The 16,896-nt window shown below is 41.1% G+C and overlaps 1 protein-coding gene across 1 annotated transcript in view; it reads left to right on the forward strand.

The window, feature by feature from the left end:
* The first annotated feature begins 3,745 nt into the window (after positions 1-3,745).
* The window catches only part of adam22 (ADAM metallopeptidase domain 22), a 106,884-nt gene continuing 93,733 nt past the window's right edge, over positions 3,746-16,896 (forward strand). The window contains exons 1-3 of the mRNA XM_049582812.1: positions 3,746-4,144; positions 4,435-4,595; positions 9,286-9,362. Coding sequence (XP_049438769.1) covers positions 4,048-4,144; positions 4,435-4,595; positions 9,286-9,362 — 335 coding nt within the window. The 5' untranslated portion in view covers positions 3,746-4,047. The remainder of the gene's footprint in view (positions 4,145-4,434; positions 4,596-9,285; positions 9,363-16,896) is intronic.

Consider the following 16,896-nt stretch of genomic DNA (forward strand, 5'->3'; position numbering starts at 1 on the left):
AAAGAAAGCAACAACAACAGACAATGAAAAGATTGTTCAAAAGGGAGCGGAAAGAAGTCGAACTTTCATCCCACTCCGTCATAAGAAAGAAACTGATAATTTGCGGACAGTTAATAGCACCATTAATTAGTGCTAACATTTTGTTTTGTTGGAGGAAATGATCCCTGTTAAAGATGATGGGCCTAATTGACAGCTTTGCTGCTGGAAATGTGCAAAGTAGCCTATCATGTCTACACTTCATGGTGTTTGAGGGATTTTCCTTTTTGTTTTTTAAAGAGGGACACTAGGTATATTTCTGCACAGCTGTTAATTTCTAACACAGCTCAATATCAGGATGATTTTATTCAGACTATCAGTTTGGTGTTGATATGATTTAACTGTGGCGTCAGCTTTAAGATTTATTGTAGCATATATAACGTTATGACAAAGAAGAGCAATTTATCAGACGCAATGATGTTAGACGATAATTGTAATACATGCAATTCATTTGCGCAGCATTGATTTGATGGGATTCAAGGGTGTTATCAGTGTCAGATGTACAGGTACAGGTACTGTAGCTACTTGAACCAGTGATGAGTAATTTAACCTACACATCATTTTATTTGCTACCTTGTTTTGTCTTGATTTTTCCCTCTCTCCTCCTCTATTTCTTCTTTCCTGACCCGTTTTTTTCTTCTCTATTATGTGATTTCATTGATGTTTTGACAGGGGAATTTCTTTGATAAGCTTTTAGTGGCTTCTGACCTCTCCGGCACTTTTCTTTTTTTAATCTTGTAAATTTTATTTTTAACATTATGTGCAAATAAACTAATCTAAACTAAAACTAAACATTATTCATCTCGTTATGCGTTGCCACGCATGTTTCCTCCTCCTGCAGCTGCCACGGTGTTGGCCTTTTCTGTAACGTTGCTTTTCTCCTCCTCATATTTTAGTAGAATTAATCTCTGATCCTCATGAGAAATACTTTTTTTTCCCCTCACATACGGCGCTCTGTGAGGACGCTCAGTGACGCTGCACTTCTCTCATGATTGTGATTGGTCCGCTGCGTGCGCGTTCACGGCTCTTGATAAAGCAACCCTGGGTTGAGTTACCGAGTTGATATCCAGCGTCGTGATACTGATTATCCTGATTGCCATTGTTAGGGTTAGTCAACCCAGGATAGGTCTGGGTAACCCAGGAAAGGTTGATCTCGCTTTGTGATACAGGCCCCTGTAGTGTTATTGATCAGTCTAGATTGTTTTGGTGTGAGTCTGAGTGTTGGAGATATTGGCCATAGAGAGGTCTGCCATTTCTCCAATACAGTGGAACTATACAACACTTGGTTTGTGGTGCCTCAAAGTGTCAAAATACATTTGAAAAACTCAACAGCAATGTCTCTTTCCAGAAATCATGACAAGGTTACTTAAGATAATCCACAGACCTTGTTGTGAGCAGTTTCATGTTCAAATGTTCACTTGCCTTGCTTTTCTTTTATATTTTAAAGTCCTGTTTTAATCTTCTTTTCCACTTCACGTGTTGACGTCCACATTCTTCATGATAATTAATCTCTTTCTTTCTGCAGAACAACACCCACCAACAGTATCACTGCATAGAAGGAAGTCTGCATGTCCTGCTAGCTCAACCTCTCATCCATGAGTAGATGCACACTTCCTTCTGCGTGGTGACACAGTGGTGGATGTGATTCAACAGAAAGAAAATAGTTCCTGTATGACACTGCTCACAACAAGGTCTGTGGATTATCTTGAGTAACCTGGCCATGATTTCTCCAAAGAGACTTTGCTGTTGGGTTGTTCAAACCTTGTCGGAGTGACAATGTCTGTTTGGTCATGGACTTTCCACGTCCAGATACAACGTGAAAAATACCCTGGGTGCGTTGGTTGTTGACGTTCTGGGACGCCGTGTCAAGTTACATGCATTGTCTTCTTTCAGAACACACTTCTGTTTTTTTTTTGTTTTGTTTTGTTTTTTTTTTGGAAGATTTTTTTTGGTGGGGGTGGGGGGCTTTTTTTGCCTTTAATATACAGGACAGTGTGAAATGGGGAGACAGAGAGAGTGGGGAGACGACATGCAGCAAAGGGTTGCAAGCCGGAGTTCAACTTGCAACAGCTGCAGCGAGGCATCACCTCTACACATGGGGCGCCGGCACTATCCACTAAGCTACCAACGCCCCAACACACTTCTGTTTTAACAGGAAATTTACTGTTTACGGATAGGCTCTTTCAAAATAAACACAGTATGTCAGTACAACAACGCCAATGGATGTTTTTTTTTTCCTCCAACAATTTATGCATATGGTTTGGTTTAGGAAAAAAGAACAAAGTTTGGCTTCAGAATCTTACGGACGTGAACACCACTCTACGGGGTGGAAGTCTGTGTTTGTTCATTCTTGGAACCCATCGGCTGTATTCAGTATCTGACTTCCGGCAGACGGCGATACAGCCTCTGGGGGCAGACTCCCGATTTTTTGGCATTCCGGTTTGATATGAGTGGAGGAGGCGAATTTCCGTTTCCGACTTCCGTTTATATATAAGTAATTATGCTGAACCATTACGATGAATTCAGAGTTTGCAGTGACGGCAATTATGTTCCGCCTCCTTAGTTCACTGTATGGACCGTTTAACCTGACAACAACTGCAGCCGGCTCAAACGTGATTGGTCAATATCACACGGACTACAAACAGCCTACAACTGGAAACCAGGGCTCTTCCGCTCTTCTTCCGGAGGCAAGATCTCCGGGGTTTGCCTACAGACTCTACATTCACTGATTGTAAAGTCTGTATATAGAGACTAGTGTTTGTTGGACTCCTCCACTATCACGCCCACCCGCTGCAGTCAGACTTTGGCCACCTTAACTTCCATTCTTCTCCTGTCACTTTTCCCCCTGATGCAGCTGAGCGTCGTGAAACTATAACGCCAACTGGCTGCATATCATGCCAACATTAAAGAACGGCTTTTTTTTGTCAGTGTCTGACGCTGCAAGTCACTAGCCAAGTGCTGGATTTTGTTGACTTCGGATTAAGACCGGTTGTTTTGACTGTTTAAGCACCACAAGCCGAGCGCCATCTTCTTCCATTATATTGGAGAGAAAGCAGACATCTCTTCAGCCAGTATCTCCAACACTCTGCAACTCACACCAAAATAATCTAGATTGATAAACAGCACTGCAGATTAGAGAAAAATGTGTGTTTTTAATTTTAGGGCGAACTGTCCCTTTAAGCATCTTACATAAACACTGGTGAAGGTCCAGTGTTAAAGATACATAAGAGATTTTGTTGATGCTGCCACGTGTCCACAGTTTAAAGCGTTTGTGGACCCTTGAAAAAATATAAAATAACCCAGATATTTGACGTGTTGTAATTTTTTTTTAAAACGTTGAAAATATATCAGGAATTGAAAGATAAATATTTTGTTATTGCAGTCCTAATAAGGGATAATTAATAATAAAACATGCACAAAAACAACATCACTGCACACACACACGCACACACACAGAGGCATTTATTGATATTCCCGTTCTTGTAACTTGGCTTTGGGAGCACTGGCAGATGATGGAGTGACTCATGATGATAATAACAGGCAGATTTGGGCAGGAATGGCGCTCCTGCAGCAATTGAACATGGAGGAAGGTGGAGGAGGCGGGCGTTGATATGATCCCAGCCGGTGAAGGCCGGGCCCGCAGCTTTTCTCCATCCTGTCTCCACTGCTCGCTCATATTTATGCATTAGACGTTTCTGCAGTGAGCCGCTGGATATTGATGTGTTTTAAGGAGGTGTCCCCAGTCCTCCCCTCCCCTACATCCCTCCCTCCCCTCCCTTCCTCTCTCTCTCCTCCTCGCCTCCTCCGTGCTGCTGATCCGCGGGGTCTCGGTGCGCTCAGACGCGCTCGGCGTTCAGACTCGTAAGGACCCCGATGGCCCCCAACCACAGGGACTGCGCTAACCAGACGACCATCCCCGGCTTCCAGCTCCCCTAGCGAAGGCAGGACCCCGAGAGCCTGCTCCTGGAATACCGCATTGTTTTATAATTTCCAACAAGAGAGTGGAAGGTGATGATGCTGATGATGCGCCCGCGATGGTGGATTTCCCTTTTGTGCGTCTGTGGATTGATGCACGTCGGTCATCAGAGCAGCCCTAATGCCCAAAATGGTAACTGATGCTATTTTAGATATTATAGAAATTATTATGGCGCAAACAAATCGTTAAATCGCCATTAATGTGCCTGTGTCTGTTTGTTATTTGTATCACAGCTTTGGCTACTTCACAGTCTCCATCTAAAATATGCATGTAGCCTGTAGCTGTTCCGTGTTATCAAAGGAAATAGGACCAATCGACATTTCAGATGGCGGTGTTTGTGATAAATGCTTCTCTGCATCACCTCTGTTTCCCGCACGGAGGGACAGGCGGGTATTGAAATCTGTGTTTTCCTCTCTGTGCAGGAGACGCCTTGTCGAGCTTGAAGGCTCTTCGTGATGCGGGCAGGTTTGTCGGGAAGGAGGACACGGTGCCTCTCCGCCTGCTCTACAGCAGACACAACCACAGCCAGATCACAGAGGATGAGCTCAGCACCAGGGTGAAAGCCAGCGCCGGCTCCACACAGGTACACAGTGTTTTGTGCTGTTGTCAGGATGGAGAGAGGAGTGTCTGCATGTAGGGCTGCTGCTGCTGCTGCTGCTGCTGCTGCTCTCTGTTTCCTGCGTGTTTATGTTTGCATTGATTCATCCCCTCCTCTGCCCTTGCCCTCGGAGGGGAAATTAATAATTAGTTAATTACAAGCAAAACAGAAGAAGCTTGAAACATTTAGGCAGGAACAGGCCGTGCTAATTAGACTGTCTGCAGGTGCTATATGGGTCATCACTGCATTCATATGCAAAAAGCAGACCACCCTGTCTTTAAACTGATCACCTCTTCAATTGTTACTCTGTCCACGCTGCACATTTACTGTAGGAAATCAGCTGTAGTCATCCGGCCAACCAGGACCATTAATAATTTAGTGATAACTTGCATCTTGCATGTCCAGCTGGGCTGCTGCCTCAACTATGCCAGACCATGTCCCATGCATCAAGCAGCATTTTTTCACTTTAGTCATAAATAAAAGACTTAAAGGTTAACTGTTAGAGCGCGACTGATATATCTGAGTGGGCGATATCAGCAGACTTCATCTTATCACAGATTTATTGGTAACATAGGTGTAGATTTAAAGGGGGACTCAGGGGATATGTCCTCCTCAATATAATTTACAATAAAAAACAATAAAGCACCAGAGGACTTTTATTCTGATTGAATTTAAGACATCTCTACCTGAAATTGGTGCGTAAAAACTCATCATAATGCAGGAAATTAAGTGTTAACCCTCCAGTGTTGAAATAAAATATATGCCCTTAATTGGTAACATCAGCATAGCCTATATGATAACCAGTATGCACCAAGAAGTTGCAGATCAATGCTAAAGATACTGTCAACCACTGTCACTTTTTCACTATTACATAGTCTGTCCACCAGAGGAGCACTAAATTTAATTTAAATGTCCTGCTTTGGTACATCTGGTCACAATTCTTTCATAATCAAATTTATTTAATCCTCATAAAAATGTGGTTTTATGTAATGTTTTTAAGTTAAAGAACTATTATTATTATTATTATTATTATTATTATTATTACTTGTCTGAAAAAAAACAGCATCTTTTTGGCTGCACGATCTGAATATCTCAATATTTAGTGTGATAATTTGCAGGAAATTTGTTCTAAAGAGAGATAATTTGTTGATTTAAAGGTCCAGTGTGTAGGATTTATTGGCAGCTTGTGGTGAGGTTGCAGAACTGAAACTTCTCCCGTGCAGTGTTGGGAAGATTGTTTTTAAAATGTAATAGGTTACAGATTACTAGTTACTCCTTTAAAAATGCAATATGCAATGTAACTATTTTAATTACTTCAAAGTAATGTAGCTTATTACATTTGATTATTTTTGATTACCTTTCTAACAAATGTTTTGAACTGGGCAATAAATATATAATGTTGTGAAATAGGCTCTGTCAAAAGAAGGAATTACTGCACGGCGAAAGATGCAAAGCAGCAGAATTACTGTTGTACTCTGCATGTAAGCTTTTCACTGAACACAGTATATTCAGATGTAAATCATTTGTTAACACCACCATTTTGATTAGTAACTGTAATTTAGTTACATCTTTTTTCTCAGTAACTTGTATCGGTTGCTGGCAGTTATGCCAAAATGCCGGTCAGAGTCACAGTCTGATGAAATTCAGTTTGTAGTTTCAACCAGTAAAACCCTACAAAGGAACAAGAACAGGTACCATCTCCTTAAACTAGCAATACACACAAGACACATCAGCAAACAAGAAACACATGACATGGCAAAAGTCAGTATTTCCCACAGTGTATTATACGATCAGTGACAGTGCAGAAATCCAACGTACAGTAAAAAATTATTTGTATTCTGTTTCCCCAACCTGAGTTGATTTCTCAGTCAGTCTGTGTCACTGTTTACAAAAGTTATCTGTTCAGTCCACTCTTATTGTCACTGATTACAATTACATTTATTTTGTAATTTAATTAAGTGTCCCCAACACTGCCTCCATGTGCCAAGCTTGTAGGAGAACTGTGGTGTCTGACATTAAAATGGAATGACCCTATCTAGAGCAGGTGTTTGGTTTGTCCATTCTGGGCTGCAGTAAAACAACATGGCGACCTCCATATGAGAGGTCCTGCTTCGTATGTAGATATAAACAGCTCATTCTAAGTTGAAGAAAACACAACAATTCTTATTTTAAGGTGATTTTACACTAATTGAAACACAGTTTTGAGTATTATGTTCCATGTCTGCCAATATATCCCTCTAAATCCGACACACTGGACCTTTAAAAAACATGTACATGTATGTTCACAGTTATTTAACATTATTTTCTACTGTAGCTGGTGTTTAAGCAGAACACTGCAGACTTGTTGGTAAAATAGGTTATGCATGGGTTAAACTGTTTTGCAGTAAATGTGGACATGACCGCCCACTGAATCTACCATGTTGCAAAGTTATGCAGAAAGCTGCTGCTGATTATCTAAACCCAACAGGCACAACAACATTGTTTGGAAAAAAAAAGCCTAGCAGAGCCGTTTGGCCTCGTCTGTAATAACCGATACAGTGCAGTAATAACCATAATCACTGTAACTGTGTTCACCGAGTCAGTTCAGTGAAGCAGCATGTCTGCTGGGTTCATTTCAAGAGATGAGTCAATTAGCATTGTGCAAACCTGTCATGCGTTTTTAATTTGTGCGGCTTAGGTTTGTGTAGGCTAGCCTATTCAGGGCTCAGAGAGTGGAGAGGGCTACAGATGGTAGCAGGCAGGGAGGTGTTAACCCTTTGTCTCTCTCACACCTCAGACGGGTAAACAAGCTAACAGGAACCATCTGCCATCAGATATTATTTTAATATTTTCCTTTTGAAGCTGATACTAATGTCCGTCACAGGTTTCGTCGCAAAACCATCTTTCTGTGAACTGGAGTTTAAAGCAAGGAGACTAATATCTGCAGAGCAAAGGATGATAACTCATATTTGAACAAGGCAGTTACCTTCTCTGGAGACAGTTAAGATAAGCCTGCAGTTCCTGAGTTAACAGCTCAGGAGATGTGTTTATTTTGCTATAAAAAATGGATTGTGTCAGATCATGGTTATTAAAATACTGGGCGATCAGTAACAGCCTCAAAGTTCTTATGAGGTTATAAAATATACATTGCAAGTGAGAAACAGACTGAGGGAAGGAGGAGGAGGAGATGGGTGCGTCTTTGATTTGATTTCTGATGTTTTTTGATTTGATTTCTGATGTTCTGAGGCTTTTATTCTCCAGAGAGTTGAATCTGCGCTGCAATCGGCCGTGATGTCACTCGCACAAAGTTTGATCAGTTATTTGGCTGTTTTTAGATCAGCAGCCTAAAAACAAATCTGTCAAACCGTTCTGACACAAAGGAAGTTATTTATAGACCTCTGTTGCATTGCCTATTTTCGGTCTCAGACACAAACACCTTCACTACTGAATGAGCAGCGGTGGGGTTCAGCAAAGTGTTCGTGTTGTTTTGGTGGGGAAAAAAAACCAAACGCCTTAAATGGAATCAGTTCGTGTTGGGTTTGCATGTTTGCCTTCCTGCCTCTCTGTCTGTGTGCAGTGCATTGATAGCACTTACATTCATACTTCCACAGTTGTGAGTGGAAAGTCAGGCCTGCTATAACTCAGAAATCAATGTAAGAAGAGTCAGTGGTGGCCTCAGAATATTGGCCCGACTCAGTCAAGCTGGGATGTGCTTTCATTAAACACAATTACTGGTACCTCCTCCCATCATGGATCCAATCTGCCAGATTAGATTTCTTCAAAAGTGTGCCATGGAAAGGGATTGCCCTTTGTACGTGCTCGCACACACACCCACCCACACACCCTCTTACCCGCTCATATATGCATTGACCACGCGCAGACACACGCCTACAAACAATAGAGTCTGTGGTCAATGGGGACCTCACGGGCTAAGGTCATCCTTGGGTAAGCACATGGGCACCCCCTCAACTGGAAACAAAAGAAACCCCACACACCCCTCCTCCCCAGGTTGTCATGCGATGTCCGGTCTGTAATGAAGGTAGCCTGGGGGAGGCTGAGCAGTGTCTCAGCTCAGCTCTGGGACTCCCCTGGACCTGCACAGGAATGATTGTAGGGAGTCCTCATTGACCCAAGGGTGTGTCATGAAGCCTGTACCATATGTGCCCAGAGCTGGAAATGAATCAGACCCTCCTCCAACCAAATCAATCACACACAGCACATGCAGTTAGAGATGAGTCTCCATTTCTATATTTGTTTACATTCATATTGCTGCCAGACAGAAATATGGTTCAGTGTGGGTTTAAGAATTTCAATGAATCCTTGGCTTTGTGAAACTGTTACAAACCCAGTCTGGTAAACATGAAAATCAATGGTCAAATAATATGTGTATGTTCACTTAAGTGTGTGTGTATATGTGTGTGTGAGTGTGCATTACATAAACTGTATTAAATTGGAGCATTGAAGTGTAACGTGAGATTACGTGAGCAGAAATTAAAATTCAGAGTATGAGGACAGACCGTGATGGCTCAATGAAACCAATGATATTCTTAGTGCTGATTGGTGCTGAAAAAGACAATACAGCCATCCATCAATGTAGATGAGAATTGATCCTTGCATATGATAATGAATTGAACCATGAATATGATAATGGCTGCAGTTGGCTAACATGAATAACTTGTCTTTTCTGCCTTTTTAGGTGAACCATGTGGCCCAAGCAAGCTTTCAAGTCGATGCTTTTGGCAGAAAATTCATCTTGGATGTGGAACTGAATCAGTGAGTTTTACATTATTACATCTGTCTGTCTGGATATTTATCTATCAGTCTAGGCCAGTAATTCCCAACCTATTTCCTTAAGGAACCCCCTTTTTTTTTTACCATTCAGTAAACTGACAACCCCTGACTATGTGACAAATTTTATGGATATTTCACATTATATTCAATGCATAACAATAAAAACTGATGAACTGTATAATTAACCCAAAACAGTACTCAATAATATATTTTTTTTTAAACAATCATACTTAATAGTCCTATTTTTTTGGGAAATTTAATGTTTTTTTCTCTCTGACGCTTGGCCATTGTTCTATTAGCTCTTTGGTTGTTTTAAATGCATACTTCTCTAAATGCAGAACAAGGCTGTTTAGCAGAGGGTGACGACCCTTTAGTATAACTTTTTTTCAGGTCTTCACAGTGCCCTTCTACTGTGAGATTTTTTAAAAATTATACCTTGAATAATAATCCATGGCCAACTGTAAAAAGTTGTCTTACACCTGTTAAAATCAAGAAGGCCTTGTGACCCTCTAGAAGCTTTAGCAACCTCTAGTGGCCGGGACCTCCAGGTTCGGAACCAGTGGTCTAGGACAAGTTATCGTCATACAATGACCCATATAATATTTTACAAATATGCACACACAATGGTTGGTATAATATGTAATTAATTTGTGTCCTGCAAATGACGAGATAACATTACGTACTTAACATAAAGTTACATATTTAACGTCAAGTTATGTAGGTTAGATTGAGGAAAGTTAGGGCTCGGAAAAGAAACATGTTTGGGCTTTTTTTTTTTACCCACATACTTGATGTAAAATTACATATGTATTGCTAAATTGTTCTTGTTCTGGTGTCTGTTTCTTTGTCTTTCTTTTTATGTCTGTACCATGCTGCAGCACAAATTGCCCACTCAGGGACAATAAAGTTTAACTTGAACTTGAACTAAATAACTGTTGTGAGATTTAGGAAAGTTAAGTTATGTCGATTAGGTTTAGACGAGTAAGGCTACGTAGGTTAGGTTCAGGCAAGTGAAGTCATGGAGGTTAGGGTTAGAAAAAGAAATATGGGAATGACGTATCCTTAAATGACTCGACTTCACTTTGTTTCACACGGTTCTGAACACCAGTCTCCTGGAGAAAGTCCTGTGTTTGTTTGACCCAACGACCACCCCAACCTTTCTCCTTTCACTTTTCTTACTACTTCCTTCCATACTCCCATCAGCTCATTAATCATATAATCACAGCCTTCCTGATATACATGGGTTATACATGAATTCTGGTGCGTTACTTTTCGTAGATATATGTCCAAACAGTGCATAAAAACAGCCTGTCTGGGTATCCATCAACCAATCCACAGGCTAGGATAATTATTGCGAACCCCTCCCATGTCCTGTTTTCAAAATTTTAACGGCTTCCATCAGGTTAACTCTATAGGGTTCCAATTAAACACAGGAGATTGCCAAAGAAGGTATAAAACTTTTTCATCCCTATGTCAATGAGTAAGCAAGGTGTGAAATAAGGGGCTGTGTTGCACGTATTTGACTGGACTTTATGTCTGCTACCTGTATTTTTATGAGGCAGCCTTTATGTCCAACACAAATTTCCCTGGGGACGAGTAAAAATTTATTTTTTTTTTTAAGTCTTGAATCATCCTTTCAGGCCTGAACACTTGTTCTTGTTTAGTGTAAATCCCTAGGCTCATATTGCGCATTAATCGAGCGCTGACTGCAGTATTTTAACTGAAGTTGGTCATTGTGGTTCTGCTGGACTGAGGTCATATTTTCCTGCTCTTTTAGTGCTGTTTATTGCCTGTTTTGGAGGAACTGCACTCTAAGGACATAAATATCTAATGCTGGTGTGTGCTGAAATGGGCCATTGTGTAAATGAACGTATATTTATCTACATGTGTGCGTGTGTTTGCAGCAGGCCGGTTATTGTGTGTGTGTGTGTCTGTGTGATTTAGAGGTTCCATCATAATAGGAAGTGATTTACGGTAAAGGCTGGAGCACTGCCCTGTCAGACACTGATATTGATCACAGCACTGCTGATGGAAAGCGAGCAACTCTCTCTCCCCTTATTTTCTCCCGCTCTCACTCTGCCTCTCGCTCCCTTTTGCCTCGACCTCTTACACTTTTTTAAAATCACCCTTGTTGGCATCCTTCTCTCTAAACCTTTCTGTGTTTGTTTTGCTTCTGTTTCCCTCTTTCACTCCTTGAGACCATGGCTTGTTTGTCTCATTTAGCCCCAAACAGAAAGCCTGTGAACACACATACCATGATTCTGCCTGCTCACCACAGCGGAAGTCACTCTCCTACTGAGTGAAACGTTACATCACAGGAATTCCCACGTTTAGAGGGTATGTTTCTGTGAAACCTGCAGCTCGCTGCGTGACGCATCAGCTAGTCACGGATAGAAATGTGTCGTCCACAAATACACACACACACACACACACACACACACACACACACTCTAATTCACATAGACTTTCATCAGCATTTGGTTTGATGCCGAGTCATTATTCATGCGTGTGACACAGTGTGCTTGCAGCGTCCTTTTTCTATAATCTCTTAACGGGCTGTGGTGGAGAAAGTCCATCAGAATGTCGACTGAAAGGAAACACTTGAGTGAAATCCTGTTTTTAGCTTTCCGAGTGAGTGGAGTAGCCTCCAACCAGACAGCTCTGGGCAACAGTTTGACATGTGTGGCTCTGAATAAGAATGAGAGAGTGAGAAGAGTGCAGTGGAGCATTGTACTGTGACATTCATCTGTTTTCTCTCAGAAAATTGTGGTACTTTTTTTGTAGAGCTGAAAAGATAAATCAATACAAAGAAAAATAATGTGTATTGTTTGTCATTTTTCAAACAAAAATATCAGATAATTCTAGCTTCACATTCACATTCACGTAATAATTAGCTGATAAGTCTATCTCTAGTCCTGGCATTGCAGTTCATCTTAATGTATCAATTAGTGGGTGATCATCACAATCAGAACATTGATGGGTATGGTAGAGTAGTGTATGTGGAGAGTATTATGTCCTGTTAACATGTATACAAATATTTTTGAAAACAGATATTTTTCCCCTCCTTTTTAAAAAATAGTTCTGTTCACACTAGGCTGCGAAAACGACACCAAACACTCGCTACTGTTAGCTGTCTTTAGAAGTCTCCCCACATCACAAAGGTAGTAAAGTGTTACCTTTTTGAAATACCTACTGGAGGTCTCATCACCACTGATTCCTGTTCAATATAAGGATGAAGGAGCTCATCAGCAACAATCCCACTTTGGAAAGTGTCCCACCATCTGCTGGTTTGACTGAGACTGATCCAAAACCGTCATTTTCCGCAGACTTTGAACTGTGGACGGTGAGGTGGAGCAAAAACATTTGATGCAGCAGCTCCATTTGTCTGTGAAGTAGTGCAGCAATACTAACTTTAAGTGTAAAGTAGCAGTGCTAATAAAATGTTAGCAAACCGGTAGTCCGCCATTGTTGTTGTGGTTTCTAGCATATGCTAATTACACAAAGCAGCAATGGGCATTCACGAATTGAGGAAATGATGTCATTGTTTCCCAAACGTCCACACAGATATACAGAAAGCAGTGCTCTGATATTAAAATATCTAGAATTTTTTTTTAGTTTTAAGGCAGGCGGCATGGTAAGCTTGGCTAGTTGGAGTCCTGTGTATGTGGTGATTGGCATTGTTTAAATTATAGGAATGTTTGTTTTGGTTCAGTTTTCCATCGGCCTCTGGGGCAGATCTCCAGTTTCTCCATGTGTCTGAATGACTACACCCCATATTCTTCTGCCTCTCTCCTCTCTCATCATCATCGTCCTCTACCACACTCCTCCGTGAACTGATCCCCCGCTTGACAGCCACACTGATTTTGTTTACAGATAGCTTTCATGCCAGACAGATTAAACCCAGTTGATGTGTGTGTGGGTGCAGGAGTGGGAGGTATTTTAGCTGAATGGGCCAACATTTGTTTTTTGGCCTCCAGTAACAAAACCTAGTTCTCTCATTTCGATCAATGACTGACTCTGCCGCTGTGCATTTTTCTGTGTTTAATTGTTGCCATGGGCAAACAAGAAAGATGTGTTTTTCAGCTTTCGCTGTCGGCTATGTCTCTAGTGCTACGGTACATATTATCTCTATTATCATCATCTCTGAGGAGCCTTTTCAGAGTCTTCAGTTAATGTTCGGCCATTATCTGTGAATAATAGGAGTGTAGGTGTTTTGTTATGAAGTCATATGTCTTGTAAATATAAAAAGCATGCTGTATTTGGATATCTTATTTGTTATATATACTTATTCAGTCTAGTGCTCTTAATTTCAGATATGAACTCTTTACCTTGTTTTTGTTGTCCACACACATTTTTTGCAATGCTAGCAGCACTATGGGTGGCAGTGTTTGTCAGACGGTCAGTTCACTACTTTGGTCCAGACTGAAAATCTCAATAACTATGTAATAATTCGGAATTTTGTACAGATATTTATGGTCCCTTCAGGTTGACGCGTACTGACTTTGGTGATCCCCTAACCCTAACCCTAGCCCACAGGTTAGCAACCTTCACTATTAAAAGAGTCATTTTTGGCCCAACCAAAAAAGTCTGGAGCCACAATATATATTTGAGCCGTGTAATGACGGTAACACAGCCTTTTAAGTCTAAATTAGCCTTTCAACATTACACCAGTAGTTCTAAATAGGCATTCATTAATTTGTTTACCACAAGGCAGCTACCCTTCAGTGGGCTATTTATCAGTATTTGGTGCTTTAACTTTACAGCGATTAGCAAACTAATCTGTCCATGCACTATTAAATTTTCAATTTTCCTCCAGCACTTTTCCTTTTTTGGATTTGGAATCCATAGTTAGCTTAGCGAGGGAGAATCAAGACTAGCCAGGTTTGGCAAAATATAGGGGAAAGGCGCCAGGCTGTGGACGAATGACGCACATTTTAGTCGACATTTTAGCTCGGGTTCAGCCCACTTGACATGCTGCGCTGCTGTGTTGTGCTATGGCCTATTCAAGTGCTGGAATCTGTTATTCACGTGACAACATCTGAACGCAACATAGGCTTCACTCCATTAAATGTGTACAGTGCTGTGCTGCAAGTTCGGGCCGGGCTCGGTTATAATTGTCTCGGACTCGGGTCAGGTTCGGTCAGGAAAATGTGGCCCCCCAATGTAATGCTTATAATTGAAAATGAAAATGTAAAAAAAAAAAACAACAAAAAAAATGTATCCATACTATTTCCGTATAATATTTTGTCAAAGCTACAGGAAGCCACTGGAGAGGGTCAGGCTTCAGAGCGTAGGTTGCCTACCTCTGCTTTAGCATCATCGTTAGGTGAACCTTTTTTTTTTAATAATACTACATACTGTCCTAGGAAAAAATACCTGGAAAAACTGGTGACATTTTCATCAGCCTCAGCTGCACTTTGTGTTTAGCTCTAATTAGCAATTGTTAGCATGCTAACATGCTAAACTAAGATGGTGAACATGGTAAACATTATACCAGCCTGGAATGAGCATGTTATTGTGCTGATGTTCACATTTACAACCTCACAAAGCTACTGGTTGCTGAAGACCTTGAAAACATTAGTGTTGCTTTATATTCACCTGCTATTATATTTCAGTACTCACTCACAAAAAAATATTTTCACACACTTTACCACTGGCCAAAAAACCCACTAACACCCACTTACATCTTGCTTTTGTATTTAATTGGAAAGTTTCTAGTCGGCATTCACTCCTGTGACAAATGACTCTGCAGTAGTTACAGGTATTTAATGGCTCCCGCTCCAATAAGCTTGTGATTGAAATGCAAGAGTCGCTAATTTTTCCCCCTTTGCTGGTGCAATGCAATGATTGCTCGCCACTAAATACCATCTATCTCCGTGCTTGAATTGTTGCAGATTAGTTTGTAAATTTGAGAGAGAGACTGGGTACGTAACAGATATAAAAAAGGAGTAACCACCGTAACATTTTCACTGGCCTCAATGCTGCTTTCTACTTTTAGTAACATGTTTAATGGCTTCTCCATGACGTTGAACGTGACACACCTGAAACAAAAAACAGGAAGGCGTACGACTGCACAGCTGTGGTCTACTGACAGTGGGAAAGCAGTCCATCACCTATTTTTAACAGGTTTTCACACGTTAAAAACCTGCGTACATGTGCTAATTTTGGTGGAAAAGGGTCAGGACATTGCGTTTTCAAAAGTGTACTTCCCCAATTTTTGACAACTCTGCATCAAAACAATGTAGGAAGTATGTGTAAATGAATTGTGGTAAAATTCCCTCTGTCTAACCAGTGCAGAGATATCCCTCCTCACCCACTGGTGAAACCCTGCTGGATGACGTAATTTATGTTATCGGTAAAACTAGGCAGTGCTGATCGAATATATATCAAGATTATGTTAATGCATTGCCTATTCTCCCCTACAGTGTTTTTAAAAAACTTTTAAGTGACGTTTTTAGCTGTAATAGCAAGAATTTGTGAACAGGAAGTGGGCAGCATACTGTTTCCTGCACAGTGAAAATGGAAGTTGAAAAAACTGAGATCAAATGGTACAACGAGGCTGTGCTGGTCAAATATAAACCAAGATTCTGTCAGTGAGTTGCCTGTAAGAGATCGACATTGTTTCTTGCCAGCCGCCAACATTGTTTCAAACGGAGTGTTTGCATTACGTCATCAACCAACGAGAGCGTTTATTAGTCAGGTGCACCCATGAGAGGTTGCTATATCACAGAACTTGCACTGAGACATTTTGTTGAAATAAGAAATGAGTTTGCCATATGGTGAGAATACTAAAATATTTCAATGTGTAGTTGTTAACTCTTTCAGTAGCAAAGTGCCGTATTGACACGAGTCATCCATCTGAAGTGTGGCGGTCTATAGAGAGGAAGTCACTCAGGAGGGGGTTGGTGGGTCATGGGGTCTTTATTCTCCACCTGTCTTTGTCTTCCTCTTACTCCTCCATCTCAGCAGCCGGTTACAATTTACCATTCATGGGACTGGGGTGAGCTGAAATGTGCAGGGGATGGGGGGTTGCCGCTTTTTTTAATCATCCTCAACCCCAACACACACTCACACTCTCACTCACGTTTCCACCCTTGATTGCTCCCACCCTCCACACCCACTCTCCATTCAGCCAAGCCCCTACTACCCCTTTACCCCGCCCCTCCCACCTGCTCTCGCTGAATAATAGATGGTGCTTTAAGATTAAAGCGGAGCGTGTGTATACATGTGTGTGTGTGTAATGGTTTCCGGCTTGTCCATCATGAGTTGAAGGGGAAACATTGGGATGATGTTTGTTTGTGTACTGTGTTACATATAACTGCCCTTTCCAGTGCTATAGTACTGTTACAGAAAAGATGATCGGTGCATTTGACAGGCTGTGATAGACTGTGCGTTGTCTATGTGAGTAAAGTTTGTTGTTTACTCATTCAGCAGAAGTCATATCAATAAGTCTAGGTGGTGCGATACAGTCAATATCACAATATCAGCAATTTATCTTCTTTATATTTATATATTA

The sequence above is a fragment of the Epinephelus fuscoguttatus genome, linkage group LG8 (assembly GCF_011397635.1).
Source record: "Epinephelus fuscoguttatus linkage group LG8, E.fuscoguttatus.final_Chr_v1".
Lineage (NCBI taxonomy): Eukaryota > Metazoa > Chordata > Actinopteri > Perciformes > Serranidae > Epinephelus > Epinephelus fuscoguttatus.